At 52.8% G+C, this 21,665-nt stretch overlaps 1 protein-coding gene across 1 annotated transcript in view; it reads left to right on the plus strand.

Moving 5' to 3' along the window:
• The window catches only part of TLN1 (talin 1), a 57,093-nt gene extending 38,462 nt beyond the window's left edge, over positions 1-18,631 (plus strand). The window contains exons 2-5 of the mRNA XM_072131828.1: positions 8,410-8,578; positions 12,045-12,142; positions 18,037-18,166; positions 18,483-18,631. Of these exons, the coding sequence (XP_071987929.1) occupies positions 8,449-8,578; positions 12,045-12,142; positions 18,037-18,166; positions 18,483-18,589 (465 nt within the window). The 5' untranslated portion in view covers positions 8,410-8,448 and the 3' untranslated portion in view covers positions 18,590-18,631. The remainder of the gene's footprint in view (positions 1-8,409; positions 8,579-12,044; positions 12,143-18,036; positions 18,167-18,482) is intronic.
• The last annotated feature ends 3,034 nt before the right edge of the window (positions 18,632-21,665 follow it).

The following is a 21,665-nucleotide window of genomic DNA, read 5'->3' on the forward strand; positions in this document are numbered from 1 at the left end:
CCCCCTCTCTCCCCTCCGTTCTGGCCGGTCGCCCCCTCTCTCCCCCCCTGTCCCCTCCGCGCCGGTTGGTCGCCCCCTCTCTCCCCTCTGTGACGGCCGCCCCCTCTCTCCCCTCTGCGACGGCCGCCCCCTCTCTCCCCTCTGCGACGGCCGCCCCCTCTCTCCCCTCTGCGACGGCCGCCCCCTCTCTCCCCTCTGCGACGGCCGCCCCCTCTCTCCCCTCTGCGACGGCCGCCCCCTCTCTCCCCTCTGCGACGGCCGCCCCCTCTCTCCCCTCTGCGACGGCCGCCCCCTCTCTCCCCTCTGCGACGGCCGCCCCCTCTCTCCCCTCTGCGACGGCCGCCCCCTCTCTCCCCTCTGCGACGGCCGGTCGCCCCCCTCTCTCCCCTCTGCGACGGCCGGTCGCCCCCCTCTGAGCCGACCGGCCGCCCCCTCTCTCCCCTCTGCGCCGGCCGGCCGCCCCCTCTCTCCCCTCTGCGCCGGCCGGCCGCCCCCTCTCTCCCCTCTGCGCCGGCCGGCCGCCCCCTCTCTCCCCTCTGCGCCGGCCGGCCGCCCCCTCTCTCCCCTCTGCGCCGGCCGGCCGCCCCCTCTCTCCCCTCTGCGCCGGCCGGTCGCCCCCCTCTCTGCCTGGTCGCAGTCTCCTCGCTCTCGGGGAGGGCTGTGAATACATGGATGTGGTGTGATCCTTGTAGAGGTTATGATGGAGATGTCAGGAATATCGCTGCCAGGTGCTGCAGAGTTGTGTAGGATGTTTCATGGATGGACATTCTTGGATGAGGCCTGGAATGACATGGGGAAGTGATTATTACTCCTCCACCCCCTCCCCCGCCATAGTTCCTGACACTTCTCTCTATATATGGACATCACCACAAGGATCTCCCTGCTTCCTGTGTACTGTGCGCCCAGAGACCTCTCATCATATACAGGGTATACAGGGTGTGATGTCTCATATGTGTACACCCCAGGACCTGCTGTCACCAGGAGACCTCTCATCATAGTATACAGGGTGTGATGTCTCATATGTGTACACCCCAGGACCTGCTGTCACCAGGAGACCTCTCATCATATACAGGGTGTGATGTCTCATATGTGTACACCCCAGGACCTGCTGTCACCAGGAGACCTCTCATCATAGTATACAGGGTGTGATGTCTCATATGTGTACACCCCAGGACCTGCTGTCACCAGGAGACCTCTCATCATAGTATACAGGGTGTGATGTCTCATATGTGTACACCCCAGGACCTGCTGTCACCAGGAGACCTCTCATCATAGTATACAGGGTGTGATGTCTCATATGTGTACACCCCAGGACCTGCTGTCACCAGGAGACCTCTCATCATAGTATACAGGGTGTGATGTCTCATATGTGTACACCCCAGGACCTGCTGTCACCAGGAGACCTCTCATCATAGTATACAGGGTGTGATGTCTCATATGTGTACACCCCAGGACCTGCAGTCACCAGGAGACCTCTCATCATAGTATACAGGGTGTGATGTCTCATATGTGTACACCCCAGGACCTGCTGTCACCAGGAGACCTCTCATCATAGTATACAGGGTGTGATGTCTCATATGTGTACACCCCAGGACCTGCAGTCACCAGGAGACCTCTCATCATAGTATACAGGGTGTGATGTCTCATATGTGTACACCCCAGGACCTGCTGTCACCAGGAGACCTCTCATCATAGTATACAGGGTGTGATGTCTCATATGTGTACACCCCAGGACCTGCTGTCACCGGGAGACCTCTCATCATAGTATACAGGGTGTGATGTCTCATATGTGTACACCCCAGGACCTGCTGTCACCAGGAGACCTCTCATCATAGTATACAGGGTGTGATGTCTCATATGTGTACACCCCAGGACCTGCTGTCACCAGGAGACCTCTCATCATAGTATACAGGGTGTGATGTCTCATATGTGTACACCCCAGGACCTGCTGTCACCAGGAGACCTCTCATCATAGTATACAGGGTGTGATGTCTCATATGTACACCCCAGGACCTGCTGTCACCAGGAGACCTCTCATCATAGTATACAGGGTGTGATGTCTCATATGTGTACACCCCAGGACCTGCTGTCACCGGGAGACCTCTCATCATAGTATACAGGGTGTGATGTCTCATATGTACACCCCAGGACCTGCTGTCACCAGGAGACCTCTCATCATAGTATACAGGGTGTGATGTCTCATATGTGCACACCCCAGGACCTGCTGTCACCAGGAGACCTCTCATCATAGTATACAGGGTGTGATGTCTCATATGTGTACACCCCAGGACCTGCTGTCACCAGGAGACCTCTCATCATAGTATACAGGGTGTGATGTCTCATATGTGTACACCCCAGGACCTGCTGTCACCAGGAGACCTCTCATCATAGTATACAGGGTGTGATGTCTCATATGTGTACATCCCAGGACCTGCTGTCACCAGGAGACCTCTCATCATAGTATACAGGGTGTGATGTCTCATATGTGTACACCCCAGGACCTGCTGTCACCAGGAGACCTCTCATCATAGTATACAGGGTGTGATGTCTCATATGTGCACACCCCAGGACCTGCTGTCACCAGGAGACCTCTCATCATAGTATACAGGGTGTGATGTCTCATATGTACACCCCAGGACCTGCTGTCACCAGGAGACCTCTCATCATAGTATACAGGGTGTGATGTCTCATATGTACACCCCAGGACCTGCTGTCACCAGGAGACCTCTCATCATAGTATACAGGGTGTGATGTCTCATATGTGCACACCCCAGGACCTGCAGTCACCAGGAGACCTCTCATCATAGTATACAGGGTGTGATGTCTCATATGTGCACACCCCAGGACCTGCTGTCACCAGGAGACCTCTCATCATAGTATACAGGGTGTGATGTCTCATATGTGCACACCCCAGGACCTGCTGTCACCAGGAGACCTCTCATCATAGTATACAGGGTGTGATGTCTCATATGTGTACACCCCAGGACCTGCTGTCACCAGGAGACCTCTCATCATAGTATACAGGGTGTGATGTCTCATATGTGTACACCCCAGGACCTGCTGTCACCAGGAGACCTCTCATCATAGTATACAGGGTGTGATGTCTCATATGTGTACACCCCAGGACCTGCTGTCACCAGGAGACCTCTCATCATAGTATACAGGGTGTGATGTCTCATATGTGTACACCCCAGGACCTGCAGTCACCAGGAGACCTCTCATCATAGTATACAGGGTGTGATGTCTCATATGTGTACACCCCAGGACCTGCTGTCACCAGGAGACCTCTCATCATAGTATACAGGGTGTGATGTCTCATATGTGTACACCCCAGGACCTGCTGTCACCAGGAGACCTCTCATCATAGTATACAGGGTGTGATGTCTCATATGTGTACACCCCAGGACCTGCTGTCACCAGGAGACCTCTCATCATATACAGGGTGTGATGTCTCATATGTGTACACCCCAGGACCTGCTGTCACCAGGAGACCTCTCATCATAGTATACAGGGTGTGATGTCTCATATGTGTACACCCCAGGACCTGCTGTCACCGGGAGACCTCTCATCATAGTATACAGGGTGTGATGTCTCATATGTGTACACCCCAGGACCTGCTGTCACCAGGAGACCTCTCATCATATACAGGGTGTGATGTCTCATATGTGTACACCCCAGGACCTGCTGTCACCAGGAGACCTCTCATCATAGTATACAGGGTGTGATGTCTCATATGTGTACACCCCAGGACCTGCTGTCACCAGGAGACCTCTCATCATAGTATACAGGGTGTGATGTCTCATATGTGCACACCCCAGGACCTGCAGTCACCAGGAGACCTCTCATCATAGTATACAGGGTGTGATGTCTCATATGTACACCCCAGGACCTGCTGTCACCAGGAGACCTCTCATCATAGTATACAGGGTGTGATGTCTCATATGTGTACACCCCAGGACCTGCTGTCACCAGGAGACCTCTCATCATAGTATACAGGGTGTGATGTCTCATATGTGCACACCCCAGGACCTGCTGTCACCAGGAGACCTCTCATCATAGTATACAGGGTGTGATGTCTCATATGTGTACACCCCAGGACCTGCTGTCACCAGGAGACCTCTCATCATAGTATACAGGGTGTGATGTCTCATATGTGCACACCCCAGGACCTGCTGTCACCAGGAGACCTCTCATCATAGTATACAGGGTGTGATGTCTCATATGTGTACACCCCAGGACCTGCTGTCACCAGGAGACCTCTCATCATAGTATACAGGGTGTGATGTCTCATATGTGTACACCCCAGGACCTGCTGTCACCAGGAGACCTCTCATCATAGTATACAGGGTGTGATGTCTCATATGTGTACACCCCAGGACCTGCTGTCACCAGGAGACCTCTCATCATAGTATACAGGGTGTGATGTCTCATATGTGCACACCCCAGGACCTGCTGTCACCAGGAGACCTCTCATCATAGTATACAGGGTGTGATGTCTCATATGTACACCCCAGGACCTGCTGTCACCAGGAGACCTCTCATCATAGTATACAGGGTGTGATGTCTCATATGTGCACACCCCAGGACCTGCTGTCACCAGGAGACCTCTCATCATAGTATACAGGGTGTGATGTCTCATATGTGTACACCCCAGGACCTGCTGTCACCAGGAGACCTCTCATCATATACAGGGTGTGATGTCTCATATGTGTACACCCCAGGACCTGCTGTCACCAGGAGACCTCTCATCATAGTATACAGGGTGTGATGTCTCATATGTACACCCCAGGACCTGCTGTCACCAGGAGACCTCTCATCATAGTATACAGGGTGTGATGTCTCATATGTGTACATCCCAGGACCTGCTGTCACCAGGAGACCTCTCATCATAGTATACAGGGTGTGATGTCTCATATGTGTACACCCCAGGACCTGCAGTCACCAGGAGACCTCTCATCATAGTATACAGGGTGTGATGTCTCATATGTGTACACCCCAGGACCTGCTGTCACCAGGAGACCTCTCATCATAGTATACAGGGTGTGATGTCTCATATGTGCACACCCCAGGACCTGCTGTCACCAGGAGACCTCTCATCATAGTATACAGGGTGTGATGTCTCATATGTGTACACCCCAGGACCTGCAGTCACCTGGAGACCTCTCATCATAGTATACAGGGTGTGATGTCTCATATGTACACCCCAGGACCTGCTGTCACCAGGAGACCTCTCATCATAGTATACAGGGTGTGATGTCTCATATGTGTACACCCCAGGACCTGCTGTCACCAGGAGACCTCTCATCATAGTATACAGGGTGTGATGTCTCATATGTGTACACCCCAGGACCTGCTGTCACCAGGAGACCTCTCATCATAGTATACAGGGTGTGATGTCTCATATGTGTACACCCCAGGACCTGCAGTCACCAGGAGACCTCTCATCATAGTATACAGGGTGTGATGTCTCATATGTGTACACCCCAGGACCTGCTGTCACCAGGAGACCTCTCATCATAGTATACAGGGTGTGATGTCTCATATGTGTACACCCCAGGACCTGCTGTCACCAGGAGACCTCTCATCATATACAGGGTGTGATGTCTCATATGTGTACACCCCAGGACCTGCTGTCACCAGGAGACCTCTCATCATAGTATACAGGGTGTGATGTCTCATATGTGTACACCCCAGGACCTGCTGTCACCAGGAGACCTCTCATCATAGTATACAGGGTGTGATGTCTCATATGTGTACACCCCAGGACCTGCTGTCACCAGGAGACCTCTCATCATAGTATACAGGGTGTGATGTCTCATATGTACACCCCAGGACCTGCTGTCACCAGGAGACCTCTCATCATAGTATACAGGGTGTGATGTCTCATATGTGTACACCCCAGGACCTGCTGTCACCAGGAGACCTCTCATCATAGTATACAGGGTGTGATGTCTCATATGTGTACACCCCAGGACCTGCTGTCACCAGGAGACCTCTCATCATAGTATACAGGGTGTGATGTCTCATATGTGTACACCCCAGGAGCTGCAGTCACCAGGAGACCTCTCATCATAGTATACAGGGTGTGATGTCTCATATGTGTACACCCCAGGACCTGCTGTCACCAGGAGACCTCTCATCATAGTATACAGGGTGTGATGTCTCATATGTGTACACCCCAGGAGCTGCAGTCACCAGGAGACCTCTCATCATAGTATACAGGGTGTGATGTCTCATATGTGTACACCCCAGGACCTGCTGTCACCAGGAGACCTCTCATCATAGTATACAGGGTGTGATGTCTCATATGTGCACATCCCAGGACCTGCTGTCACCAGGAGACCTCTCATCATAGTATACAGGGTGTGATGTCTCATATGTGTACACCCCAGGACCTGCTGTCACCAGGAGACCTCTCATCATAGTATACAGGGTGTGATGTCTCATATGTGTACACCCCAGGACCCGCTGTCACCAGGAGACCTCTCATCATAGTATACAGGGTGTGATGTCTCATATGTGTACACCCCAGGACCTGCAGTCACCAGGAGACCTCTCATCATAGTATACAGGGTGTGATGTCTCATATGTGCACACCCCAGGACCTGCTGTCACCAGGAGACCTCTCATCATAGTATACAGGGTGTGATGTCTCATATGTGCACACCCCAGGACCTGCAGTCACCAGGAGACCTCTCATCATAGTATACAGGGTGTGATGTCTCATATGTGCACACCCCAGGACCTGCTGTCACCAGGAGACCTCTCATCATAGTATACAGGGTGTGATGTCTCATATGTACACCCCAGGACCTGCTGTCACCAGGAGACCTCTCATCATAGTATACAGGGTGTGATGTCTCATATGTGTACACCCCAGGACCTGCTGTCACCAGGAGACCTCTCATCATATACAGGGTGTGATGTCTCATATGTGTACACCCCAGGACCTGCTGTCACCAGGAGACCTCTCATCATAGTATACAGGGTGTGATGTCTCATATGTGTACACCCCAGGACCTGCTGTCACCAGGAGACCTCTCATCATAGTATACAGGGTGTGATGTCTCATATGTGTACACCCCAGGACCTGCTGTCACCAGGAGACCTCTCATCATAGTATACAGGGTGTGATGTCTCATATGTGTACACCCCAGGACCTGCTGTCACCAGGAGACCTCTCATCATAGTATACAGGGTGTGATGTCTCATATGTACACCCCAGGACCTGCTGTCACCAGGAGACCTCTCATCATAGTATACAGGGTGTGATGTCTCATATGTGTACACCCCAGGACCTGCTGTCACCAGGAGACCTCTCATCATAGTATACAGGGTGTGATGTCTCATATGTGTACACCCCAGGACCTGCTGTCACCGGGAGACCTCTCATCATAGTATACAGGGTGTGATGTCTCATATGTGTACACCCCAGGACCTGCTGTCACCGGGAGACCTCTCATCATAGTATACAGGGTGTGATGTCTCATATGTGTACACCCCAGGACCTGCAGTCACCAGGAGACCTCTCATCATAGTATACAGGGTGTGATGTCTCATATGTACACACCCCAGGACCTGCTGTCACCAGGAGACCTCTCATCATAGTATACAGGGTGTGATGTCTCATATGTGTACACCCCAGGACCTGCTGTCACCAGGAGACCTCTCATCATAGTATACAGGGTGTGATGTCTCATATGTACACCCCAGGACCTGCTGTCACCAGGAGACCTCTCATCATAGTATACAGGGTGTGATGTCTCATATGTGTACACCCCAGGACCTGCTGTCACCAGGAGACCTCTCATCATAGTATACAGGGTGTGATGTCTCATATGTGTACACCCCAGGACCTGCTGTCACCAGGAGACCTCTCATCATAGTATACAGGGTGTGATGTCTCATATGTGCACACCCCAGGACCTGCAGTCACCAGGAGACCTCTCATCATAGTATACAGGGTGTGATGTCTCATATGTGTACATCCCAGGACCTGCTGTCACCAGGAGACCCCTCATACTATTCAGGGTTGGGTGGTCGGGTGCTGTCGCTGCGGTGCACTTGGGTAGGTGTAGTAATTTCGGATACTTACACGACCTATGACCTCGGCTGGGGTTACCCGGTTGCCTCCAGTTCTCTGACTTCTCCCTAGAGATTCTGAAACGCGTTGTGTAATCAAGACATTAATAAAAAGTTATAAGTGTCCGGAATAACCTACCCGAGCGCACCGCGGCCACTGCACCCCTAGCACCAACTTACCTGATCCTGACCGCTGTGCCTACTGCCATAGGTACCTACCTCAGCCTTGCGTCCTTCCTGTGCACGGCACCATGTCCTCAGGAGCTCGGCTGTGAGGGCCACCTACCTGTCACCTGTGTCACTTACCTGCCTCTTCTTCTCTTCCAGGTGTTTCCCATAGAGTAGACCCCCACCCCCGCTGTCGCCATGGTTGCTCTGTCGCTGAAGATCAGTATCGGGAATGTGGTGAAGACGATGCAGTTTGAACCGTCCACCATGATCTACGACGCGTGCCGGATCATCCGCGAGCGCGTCCCCGAGGCACAGATTGGCCAGCGTGAGTCCTGCGTACATCCTACGGGGGCGGGGGAGGGGACATGCTAGTGGGACAGCAAACGGTTAAATGCCTCAACTGTGACCTCACATGGAGAACGGGGGCGACCTCTCACCCCCTGACACTGGGGGGCTACAGCATTCTCCCCCATCCCCCGTCACCTCCTGACACTGGGGGACTACAGCATTCTCCCCCATCCCCCGTCACCTCCTGACACTGGGGGGCTACAGCATTCTCCCTCATCCCCCGTCACCCCCTGACACTGGGGGGCTACAGCATTCTCCCCCATCCCCCGTCACCTCCTGACACTGGGGGGCTACAGCATTCTCCCCCATCCCCCGTCAGCTCCTGACACTGGGGGGCTACAGCATTCTCCCCCATCCCCCGTCACCTCCTGACACTGGGGGGCTACAGCATTCTCCCCCATCCCCCGTCACCTCCTGACACTGGGGGGCTACAGCATTCTCCCCCATCCCCCGTCAGCTCCTGACACTGGGGAGCTACAGCATTCTCCCCCATCCCCCGTCACCTCCTGACACTGGGGGGCTACAGCATTCTCCCCCATCCCCCGTCACCTCCTGACACTGGGGGGCTACAGCATTCTCCCCCATCCCCCGTCACCTCCTGACACTGGGAGGCTACAGCATTCTCCCCCATCCCCCGTCACCTCCTGACACTGGGGGGCTACAGCATTCTCCCCCATCCCCGTCACCTCCTGACACTGGGAGACTACAGCATTCTCCCCCATCCCCCGTCACCCCCTGACACTGGGGGGCTACAGCATTCTCCCCCATCCCCCGTCACCTCCTGACACTGGGGGGCTACAGCATTCTCCCCCATCCCCGTCACCTCCTGACACTGGGAGACTACAGCATTCTCCCCCATCCCCCGTCACCTCCTGACACTGGGGGGCTACAGCATTCTCCCCCATTCCCCGTCACCTCCTGACACTGGGGGGCTACAGCATTCTCCTCCATCCCCCGTCACCTCCTGACACTGGGGGGCTACAGCATTCTCCCCCATCCCCCCTCACCTCCTGACACTGGGGGGCTACAGCATTCTCCCCCATCCCCCGTCACCTCCTGACACTGGGGGGCTACAGCATTCTCCCCCATCCCCCGTCACCTCCTGACACTGAGAGGCTACAGCATTCTCCCCCATCCCCCGTCACCTCCTGACACTGGGAGGCTACAGCATTCTCCCCCATCCCCCGTCACCTCCTGACACTGGGGGGCTACAGCATTCTCCTCCATCCCCCGTCACCTCCTGACACTGGGGGGCTACAGCATTCTCCCCCATCCCCCGTCACCTCCTGACACTGGGAGGCTACAGCATTCTCCCCCATCCCCCGTCACCTCCTGACACTGGGGGGCTACAGCATTCTCCCCCATCCCCCGTCACCTCCTGACACTGGGAGGCTACAGCATTCTCCCCCATCCCCCGTCAGCTCCTGACACTGGGAGGCTACAGCATTCTCCCCCATCCCCCGTCACCCCCTGACACTGGGGGGCTACAGCATTCTCCCCCATCCCCCGTCACCTCCTGACACTGGGGGGCTACAGCATTCTCCCCCATCCCCCGTCACCTCCTGACACTGGGAGGCTACAGCATTCTCCCCCATCCCCCGTCAGCTCCTGACACTGGGAGGCTACAGCATTCTCCCCCATCCCCCGTCACCCCCTGACACTGGGGGGCTACAGCATTCTCCCCCATCCCCCGTCACCTCCTGACACTGGGGGGCTACAGCATTCTCCCCCATCCCCCGTCACCTCCTGACACTGGGGGGCTACAGCATTCTCCCCCATCCCCCGTCACCTCCTGACACTGGGGGGCTACAGCATTCTCCCCCATCCCCCGTCACCTCCTGACACTGGGAGGCTACAGCATTCTCCCCCATCCCCCGTCACCTCCTGACACTGGGAGGCTACAGCATTCTCCCCCATCCCCCGTCACCTCCTGACACTGGGGGGCTACAGCATTCTCCCCCATCCCCCGTCACCTCCTGACACTGGGGGGCTACAGCATTCTCCCCCATCCCCCGTCACCTCCTGACACTGGGGGGCTACAGCATTCTCCCCCATCCCCCGTCACCCCCTGACACTGGGGGGCTACAGCATTCTCCCCCATCCCCCGTCACCCCCTGACACTGGGGGGCTACAGCATTCTCCCCCATCCCCCGTCACCTCCTGACACTGGGGGGCTACAGCATTCTCCCTCATCCCCCGTCACCTCCTGACACTGGGGGGCTACAGCATTCTCCCCCATCCCCCGTCACCCCCTGACACTGGGGGGCTACAGCATTCTCCCCCATCCCCCGTCAGCTCCTGTGGGTCCCCTATATCCCTGGATTTCTATATACTGTATATAGACCATATACAAGAGTCTGTGGGTCCGATGTCTCCTGATATTATTCTGTCCCCGGCCAAATTACAAAGGTTTAGGAAACTGGGTTACACTCTGTGCTGTGCGGGGGAGGAGTCACTGGGCAGGGCTTACCATGTAGGCGGAGCTCATTATACATGGGGGAGGAGCTCATTGTACATGGAGGAGGAGCTCATTGTACATGGAGGAGGAGCTCATTGTACATGGAGGAGGAGCTCATTGTACATGGAGGAGGAGCTCATTGTACATGGGGGAGGAGCTCATTGTACATGGAGGAGGAGCTCATTGTACATGGGGGAGGAGCTCATTGTACATGGGGGAGGAGCTCATTGTACATGGGGGAGGAGCTCATTGTACATGGGGGAGGAGCTCATTGTACATGGGGGAGGAGCTCATTGTACATGGAGGAGGAGCTCATTGTACATGGGGGAGGAGCTCATTGTACATGGAGGAGGAGCTCATTGTACATGGAGGAGGAGCTCATTGTACATGGAGAAGGAGCTCATTGTACATGGGGGAGGAGCTCATTGTACATGGGGGAGGAGCTTATTGTACTTGGGGGAGGAGGAGCTCATTGTACATGGGGGGGGGAGGAGCTCATTGTACATGGAGGATGAGCTCATTGTACATGGAGGATGAGCTCATTGTACATGGAGGAGGAGCTCATTGTACATGGAGGAGGAGCTCATTGTACATGGAGGAGGAGGAGCTCATTGTACATGGAGGAGGAGGAGCTCATTGTACATGGAGGAGGAGGAGCTCATTGTACATGGAGGAGGAGGAGCTCATTGTACATGGAGGAGGAGGAGCTCATTGTACATGGGGAGGAGGAGCTCATTGTACATGGAGGAGGAGGAGCTCATTGTACATGGAGGAGGAGGAGCTCATTGTACATGGGGGGGGAGGAGCTCATTGTACATGGGGGGGGAGGAGCTCATTGTACATGGGGGGGAGGAGCTCATTGTACATGGAGGAGGAGCTCATTGTACATGGGGGGGGAGGAGCTCATTGTACATGGGGGGAGGAGCCAGTTGGGATCTGATGGAGTTTCGTGTCTCTCGATCTGATTTGTCGCCTTTCTTTGCAGCCAATGACTTTGGGCTGTTTTTGTCTGATGAAGATCCCAAGAAAGGAATCTGGCTGGAGGCCGGGAAGGCGCTGGATTATTACATGCTACGCAACGGGGTGAGTGGAGCCGCCACACCGGACCGGAACCAATGTGCTGCAATCAGACTCCTCTGGGCCCAGTATCGGGGCTTATTCACACCAACCCGGAATCCTACAACAAGGAGAAGATCAGGGATCCATGTATATCACCACCATATACTGTGGAGTAGAGGGAGGAGTCTGCTGCAGATATTCTATATCACCACCATATACTGTGGAGTAGAGCGAGGAGTCTGCTGCAGATATTATATATCACCACCATATACTGTGGAGTAGAGCGAGGAGTCTGCTGCAGATATTATATATCACCACCATATACTGTGGCGTAGAGGGAGGAGTCTGCTGCAGATATTCTATATCACCACCATATACTGTGGAGTAGAGGGAGGAGTCTGCTGCAGATATTCTATATCACCACCATATACTGTGGAGTAGAGGGAGGAGTCTGCTGCAGATATTCTATATCACCACCATATACTGTGGAGTAGAGGGAGGAGTCTGCTGCAGATATTATATATCACCACCATATACTGACCAGTAGAGGGAGGAGTCTGCTGCAGATATTCTATATCACCACCATATACTGTGGAGTAGAGGGAGGAGTCTGCTGCAGATATTCTATATCACCACCATATACTGTGGAGTAGAGCAAGGAGTCTGCTGCAGATATTCTATATCACCACCATATACTGACCAGTAGAGGGAGGAGTCTGCTGCAGATATTCTATATCACCACCATATACTGACCAGTAGAGGGAGGAGTCTGCTGCAGATATTCTATATCACCACCATATACTGTGGAGTAGAGGGAGGAGTCTGCTGCAGATATTCTATATCACCACCATATACTGACCAGTAGAGGGAGGAGTCTGCTGCAGATATTCTATATCACCACCATATACTGTGGAGTAGAGCAAGGAGTCTGCTGCAGATATTCTATATCACCACCATATACTGTGGAGTAGAGGGAGGAGTCTGCTGCAGATATTATATATCACCACCATATACTGACCAGTAGAGGGAGGAGTCTGCTGCAGATATTCTATATCACCACCATATACTGACCAGTAGAGGGAGGAGTCTGCTGCAGATATTCTATATCACCACCATATACTGTGGAGTAGAGCGAGGAGTCTGCTGCAGATATTCTATATCACCACCATATACTGTGGCGTAGAGGGAGGAGTCTGCTGCAGATATTATATATCACCACCATATACTGACCAGTAGAGGGAGGAGTCTGCTGCAGATATTCTATATCACCACCATATACTGTGGAGTAGAGGGAGGAGTCTGCTGCAGATATTCTATATCACCACCATATACTGTGGAGTAGAGGGAGGAGTCTGCTGCAGATATTCTATATCACCACCATATACTGACCAGTAGAGGGAGGAGTCTGCTGCAGATATTCTATATCACCACCATATACTGTGGAGTAGAGGGAGGAGTCTGCTGCAGATATTATATATCACCACCATATACTGTGGAGTAGAGGGAGGAGTCTGCTGCAGATATTCTATATCACCACCATATACTGACCAGTAGAGGGAGGAGTCTGCTGCAGATATTATATATCACCACCATATACTGTGGAGTAGAGGGAGGAGTCTGCTGCAGATATTATATATCACCACCATATACTGACCAGTAGAGGGAGGAGTCTGCTGCAGATATTATATATCACCACCATATACTGTGGAGTAGAGGGAGGAGTCTGCTGCAGATATTATATATCACCACCATATACTGACCAGTAGAGGGAGGAGTCTGCTGCAGATATTCTATATCACCACCATATACTGTGGAGTAGAGGGAGGAGTCTGCTGCAGATATTCTATATCACCACCATATACTGTGGAGTAGAGCAAGGAGTCTGCTGCAGATATTCTATATCACCACCATATACTGACCAGTAGAGGGAGGAGTCTGCTGCAGATATTCTATATCACCACCATATACTGTGGAGTAGAGCAAGGAGTCTGCTGCAGATATTCTATATCACCACCATATACTGTGGAGTAGAGCGAGGAGTCTGCTGCAGATATTATATATCACCACCATATACTGTGGAGTAGAGCGAGGAGTCTGCTGCAGATATTATATATCACCACCATATACTGTGGAGTAGAGGGAGGAGTCTGCTGCAGATATTCTATATCACCACCATATACTGTGGAGTAGAGCGAGGAGTCTGCTGCAGATATTATATATCACCACCATATACTGTGGAGTAGAGCGAGGAGTCTGCTGCAGATATTCTATATCACCACCATATACTGTGGAGTAGAGGGAGGAGTCTGCTGCAGATATTCTATATCACCACCATATACTGTGGAGTAGAGGGTGGAGTCTGCTGCAGATATTATATATCACCACCATATACTGTGGAGTAGAGGGAGGAGTCTGCTGCAGATATTCTATATCACCACCATATACTGTGGAGTAGAGGGAGGAGTCTGCTGCAGATATTATATATCACCACCATATACTGTGGAGTAGAGGGAGGAGTCTGCTGCAGATATTATATATCACCACCATATACTGACCAGTAGAGGGAGGAGTCTGCTGCAGATATTCTATATCACCACCATATACTGTGGAGTAGAGGGAGGAGTCTGCTGCAGATATTATATATCACCACCATATACTGACCAGTAGAGGGAGGAGTCTGCTGCAGATATTCTATATCACCACCATATACTGTGGAGTAGAGCGAGGAGTCTGCTGCAGATATTCTATATCACCACCATATACTGACCAGTAGAGGGAGGAGTCTGCTGCAGATATTCTATATCACCACCATATACTGACCAGTAGAGGGAGGAGTCTGCTGCAGATATTATATATCACCACCATATACTGTGGAGTAGAGGGAGGAGTCTGCTGCAGATATTATATATCACCACCATATACTGTGGCGTAGAGGGAGGAGTCTGCTGCAGATATTCTATATCACCACCATATACTGTGGAGTAGAGGGAGGAGTCTGCTGCAGATATTATATATCACCACCATATACTGTGGAGTAGAGGGAGGAGTCTGCTGCAGATATTCTATATCACCACCATATACTGTGGAGTAGAGGGAGGAGTCTGCTGCAGATATTCTATATCACCACCATATACTGTGGAGTAGAGGGAGGAGTCTGCTGCAGATATTCTATATCACCACCATATACTGTGGAGTAGAGGGAGGAGTCTGCTGCAGATATTCTATATCACCACCATATACTGTGGAGTAGAGGGAGGAGTCTGCTGCAGATATTATATATCACCACCATATACTGTGGAGTAGAGCGAGGAGTCTGCTGCAGATATTATTTATCACCACCATATACTGTGGAGTAGAGGGAGGAGTCTGCTGCAGATATTCTATATCACCACCATATACTGTGGAGTAGAGGGAGGAGTCTGCTGCAGATATTCTATATCACCACCATATACTGTGGAGTAGAGCGAGGAGTCTGCTGCAGATATTATATATCACCACCATATACTGTGGAGTAGAGGGAGGAGTCTGCTGCAGATATTCTATATCACCACCATATACTGTGGAGTAGAGGGAGGAGTCTGCTGCAGATATTCTATATCACCACCATATACTGTGGAGTAGAGGGAGGAATCTGCTGCAGATATTATATATCACCACCATATACTGACCAGTAGAGGGAGGAGTCTGCTGCAGATATTATATATCACCACCATATACTGTGGAGTAGAGGGAGGAGTCTGCTGCAGATATTCTATATCACCACCATATACTGTGGAGTAGAGGGAGGAATCTGCTGCAGATATTATATATCACCACCATATACTGACCAGTAGAGGGAGGAGTCTGCTGCAGATATTCTATATCACCACCATATACTGTGGAGTAGAGGGAGGAGTCTGCTGCAGATATTCTATATCACCACCATATACTGTGGAGTAGAGCGAGGAGTCTGCTGCAGATATTATATATCACCACCATATACTGAGGAGTAGAGGGAGGAGTCTGCTGCAGATATTCTATATCACCACCATATACTGTGGAGTAGAGGGAGGAGTCTGCTGCAGATATTCTATATCACCACCATATACTGTGGAGTAGAGGGAGGAGTCTGCTGCAGATATTATATATCACCACCATATACTGTGGCGTAGAGCGAGGAGTCTGCTGCAGATATTCTATATCACCACCATATACTGACCAGTAGAGGGAGGAGTCTGCTGCAGATATTCTATATCACCACCATATACTGTGGAGTAGAGGGAGGAGTCTGCTGCAGATATTCTATATCACCACCATATACTGACCAGTAGAGGGAGGAGTCTGCTGCAGATATTCTATATCACCACCATATACTGTGGAGTAGAGGGAGGAGTCTGCTGCAGATATTATATCACCACCATATACTGACCAGTAGAGGGAGGAGTCTGCTGCAGATATTCTATATCACCACCATATACTGACCAGTAGAGGGAGGAGTCTGCTGCAGATATTCTATATCACCACCATATACTGTGGAGTAGAGGGAGGAGTCTGCTGCAGATATTCTATATCACCACCATATACTGTGGAGTAGAGGGAGGAGTCTGCTGCAGATATTCTATATCACCACCATATACTGTGGAGTAGAGGGAGGAGTCTGCTGCAGATATTATATATCACCACCATATACTGTGAGTAGAGGGAGGAGTCTGCTGCAGATATTCTATATCACCACCATATACTGACCAGTAGAGGGAGGAGTCTGCTGCAGATATTCTATATCACCACCATATACTGACCAGTAGAGGGAGGAGTCTGCTGCAGATATTCTATATCACCACCATATACTGTGGAGTAGAGCGAGGAGTCTGCTGCAGATATTCTATATCACCACCATATACTGTGGCGTAGAGGGAGGAGTCTGCTGCAGATATTATATATCACCACCATATACTGTGGCGTAGAGGGAGGAGTCTGCTGCAGATATTCTATATCACCACCATATACTGTGGAGTAGAGGGAGGAGTCTGCTGCAGATATTATATATCACCACCATATACTGTGGAGTAGAGGGAGGAGTCTGCTGCAGATATTCTATATCACCACCATATACTGTGGAGTAGAGGGAGGAGTCTGCTGCAGATATTCTATATCACCACCATATACTGTGGAGTAGAGGGAGGAGTCTGCTGCAGATATTCTATATCACCACCATATACTGTGGAGTAGAGGGAGGAGTCTGCTGCAGATATTATATATCACCACCATATACTGTGGCGTAGAGCGAGGAGTCTGCTGCAGATATTCTATATCACCACCATATACTGTGGAGTAGAGGAGGAGTCTGCTGCAGATATTCTATATCACCACCATATACTGTGGAGTAGAGGGAGGAGTCTGCTGCAGATATTCTATATCACCACCATATACTGTGGAGTAGAGGGAGGAGTCTGCTGCAGATATTATATATCGCCACCATATACTGTGGAGTAGAGGGAGGAGTCTGCTGCAGATATTCTATATCACCACCATATACTGTGGAGTAGAGGGAGGAGTCTGCTGCAGATATTATATATCGCCACCATATACTGTGGAGTAGAGCGAGGAGTCTGCTGCAGATATTATATATCACCACCATATACTGAGGAGTAGAGGGAGGAGTCTGCTGCAGATATTATATATCACCACCATATACTGTGGAGTAGAGGGAGGAGTCTGCTGCAGATATTCTATATCACCACCATATACTGTGGAGTAGAGGGAGGAGTCCTGCTGCAGATATTATATATCGCCACCATATACTGTGGAGTAGAAGGGAGGAGTCTGCTGCAGATATTATATATCACCACCATATACTGTGGAGTAGATGAAGGATTCTGCTGGACTCCCCTCCTGGGATGCGGAGCACCCAGTGTCTTCATGTTTCTCCTCTCGCGCAGGACACCTTAGAATACCGCAAGAAACAGCGTCCTCTTAAGATCCGGATGTTGGATGGAACCGTGAAAACGGTCATGGTGGACGACTCCAAGACGATGAGTGACCTCCTGATGACCATCTGTGCCCGTATCGGTAAGACGCTAGCATTGGCCTGGGTATGGCCTGTCACTCTATACTTACTCAGGGGTGTGGCCTGTCACTCTATACTTACCCATGGGTGTGGCCTGTGACTCTATACTTAGGGGTGTGGCCTGTGACTCTATACTTACCCAGGGGTGTAGCCTCCATTCTTGTACCTCCCCAGGGGTGGGGCCTGCACTCCTGTTCCTCCCCAGGGGTGTGGCCTGTGTTCCTGTCCCTCCCAGGGGTGAGGCCTGCGCTCCTGTAATTATTTGGTGTGCAGTCCTTGGGCGGGTCCTATAACTGGATATTTGCATCTCCTATCCAGGAATTACCAACTATGATGAGTATTCCCTGGTGCGAGAGGTTCTGGAGGAGAAGAAGGAAGAAATCACCGGCACACTGAAACGAGACAAAAACTCTTCTCCGAGATGACAAAAAGATGGGAGAAACTGAAACAGAAGCTTCATACGGACGACGAATGTGAGTGTGGGAGCCAGGGGTACCGGAGAATGGCGGGAGAACCTGCTGTGACCCATAAGGGAGTCTGGCGGGAGAACCTGCTGTGACCCATAAGGGAGTCTGGCCGGAGAATCTCCTCAGACCCATAAGGGAGCCTGGCAGGAGAACCGTCTCTGACCCATAAGGGAGCCTGGCAGGAGAAGCGTCTCTGACCCATAAGGGAGTCTGGCCGGAGAACCTCCTCTGACCCATAAGGGAGTCTGGCGGGAGAACCTCCACAGACCCATAAGGGAGTCTGGCCGGAGAACCTGCCGTGACCCGTAAGGGATTCTGGCGGGAGAACCTGCTGTGACCCATAAGGGAGTCTGGCCGGAGAACCGGCTGTGACCCATAAGGGAGTCTGGCAGAGAACCTCCTCAGAACCATAAGGGAGTCTGGCGGGAAAACCTGCTGTGACCCATAAGGGAGTCTGGCGGGAGAACCTGCTGTGACCCATAAGGGATTCTGGCGGGAGAACCTCCTCAGACCCATAAGGGATTCTGGCGGGAGAACCTGCTGTGACCCATAAGGGAGTCTGGCGGGAGAACCTGCTGTGACCCATAAGGGAGTCTGGCGGGAGAACCTCCTCTGACCCATAAGGGAGTCTGGCGGGAGAACCTGCTGTGACCCATAAGGGAGCCTGGCAGGAGAACCTCCTCTGACCCATAAGGGAGTCTGGCGGGAGAACCTCCTCTGACCCATAAGGGAGTCTGGCGGGAAAACCTGCTGTGACCCATAAGGGAGTCTGGTGGGAGAACCTGCTGTGACCCATAAGGGAGTCTGGCCGGAGAACCTCCTCAGACCCATAAGGGATTCTGGCGGGAGAACCTGCTTGTGACCCATAAGGGAGTCTGGCCGGGAGAACCTGCTGTGACCCATAAGGAGTCTGGCGGGAGAACCTGCTGTGACCCATAAGGAGTCTGGCGGGAGAACCTCCTCTGACCCATAAGGGAGTCTGGCCGGAGAACCTCCTGTGACCCATAAAGGGAGTCTGGCCGGGAGAACCTGCTCTGACCCATAAGGGAGTCTGGCCGGAGAACAACCCTCCCTTCTGACCCATAAGGGAGTCTGGCCGGAGAACCTCCTCTGACCCATAAGGGAGTCTGGCCGGAGAACCTCCTCTGACCCATAAGGGAGTCTGGCCGGAGAACCTCCTCTGACCCATAAGGGAGTCTGGCCGGGGAACCTCCTCTGACCCATAAGGGAGTCTGGCCGGAGAACCTCCTCTGACCCATAAGGGAGTCTGGCCGGAGAACCTCCTCTGACCCATAAGGGAGTCTGGCCGGAGAACCTCCTCTGACCCATAAGGGAGTCTGGCCGGAGAACCTCCTCTGACCCATAAGGGAGTCTGGCCGGAGAACCTCCTCTGACCCAATAAGGGAGTCTGGCCGGAGAACCTCCTCTGACCCATAAGGAGTCTGGCCGGAGAACCTCCTTGACCCCATAAGGGAGTCTGGCCGGAGAACCTCCTCTGACCCATAAGGGAGTCTGGCCGGAGAACCTCCTCTGACCCATAAGGGAGTCTGGCCGGAGAACCTCCTCTGACCCATAAGGGAGTCTGGCCGGAGAACCTCCTCTGACCCATAAGGGAGTCTGGCCGGAGAACCTCCTCTGACCCATAAGGGAGTCTGGCCGGAGAACCTCCTCTGACCCATAAGGGAGTCTGGCCGGAGAACCTCCTCTGACCCATAAGGGAGTCTGGCCGGAGAACCTCCTCTGACCCATAAGGGAGTCTGGCCGGAGAACCTCCTCTGACCCATAAGGGAGTCTGGCCGGAGAACCTCCTCTGACCCATAAGGGAGTCTGGCCGGAGAACCTCCTCTGACCCATAAGGGAGTCTGGCCGGAGAACCTCCTCTGACCCATAAGGGAGTCTGGCCGGAGAACCTCCTCTGACCCATAAGGGAGTCTGGCCGGAGAACCTCCTCTGACCCATAAGGGAGTCTGGCCGGAGAACCTCCTCTGACCCATAAGGGAGTCTGGCCGGAGAACCTCCTCTGACCCATAAGGGAGTCTGGCCGGAGAACCTCCTCTGACCCATAAGGGAGTCTGGCCGGAGAACCTCCTCTGACCCATAAGGGAGTCTGGCCGGAGAACCTCCTCTGACCCATAAGGGAGTCTGGCCGGAGAACCTCCTCTGACCCATAAGGGAGTCTGGCCGGAGAACCTCCTCTGACCCATAAGGGAGTCTGGCCGGAGAACCTCCTCTGACCCATAAGGGAGTCTGGCCGGAGAACCTCCTCTGACCCATAAGGGAGCTGGCCGGAGAACCTCCTCTGACCCATAAGGGAGTCTGGCCGGAGAACCTCCTCTGACCCATAAGGGAGTCTGGCCGGAGAACCTCCTCTGACCCATAAGGGAGCCTGGCCGGAGAACCTCCTCTGACCCATAAGGGAGCCTGGCCGGAGAACCTCCTCTGACCCATAAGGGAGCTGGCCGGAGAACCTCCTCTGACCCATAAGGGAGCCTGGCCGGAGAACCTCCTCTGACCCATAAGGGAGCCTGGCCGGAGAACCTCCTCTGACCCATAAGGGAGCCTGGCCGGAGAACCTCCTCTGACCCATAAGGGAGCCTGGCCGGAGAACCTCCTCTGACCCATAAGGGAGTCTGGCCGGAGAACCTCCTCTGACCCATAAGGGAGCCTGGCCGGAGAACCTCCTCTGACCCATAAGGGAGCCTGGCCGGAGAACCTCCTCTGACCCATAAGGGAGCCTGGCTGGAGAACCTCCTCCTGACCCATAAGGGAGCCTGGCCGGAGAACCTCCTCTGACCCATAAAGGAAGTCCCTGGCCGGAGAACCTCCTCTGACCCATAAGGGAGTCTGGCCGGAGACCTCCTCTGACCCATAAGGGAGTGTCTGGCCGGAGAACCTCCTCTGACCCATAAGGGAGTCTGGCCGGAGAACCTCCTCTGACCCATAAAGGGAGTCTGGCCGGAGAACCTCCTCTGACCCATAAGGGAGTCTGTGCAAGAGACGCATAGCGAAGTCTTAAATAAGTGGAACCCAAAAG

This window comes from Engystomops pustulosus, unplaced genomic scaffold (genome assembly GCF_040894005.1).
Source record: "Engystomops pustulosus unplaced genomic scaffold, aEngPut4.maternal MAT_SCAFFOLD_149, whole genome shotgun sequence".
Taxonomy (NCBI): domain Eukaryota; kingdom Metazoa; phylum Chordata; class Amphibia; order Anura; family Leptodactylidae; genus Engystomops; species Engystomops pustulosus.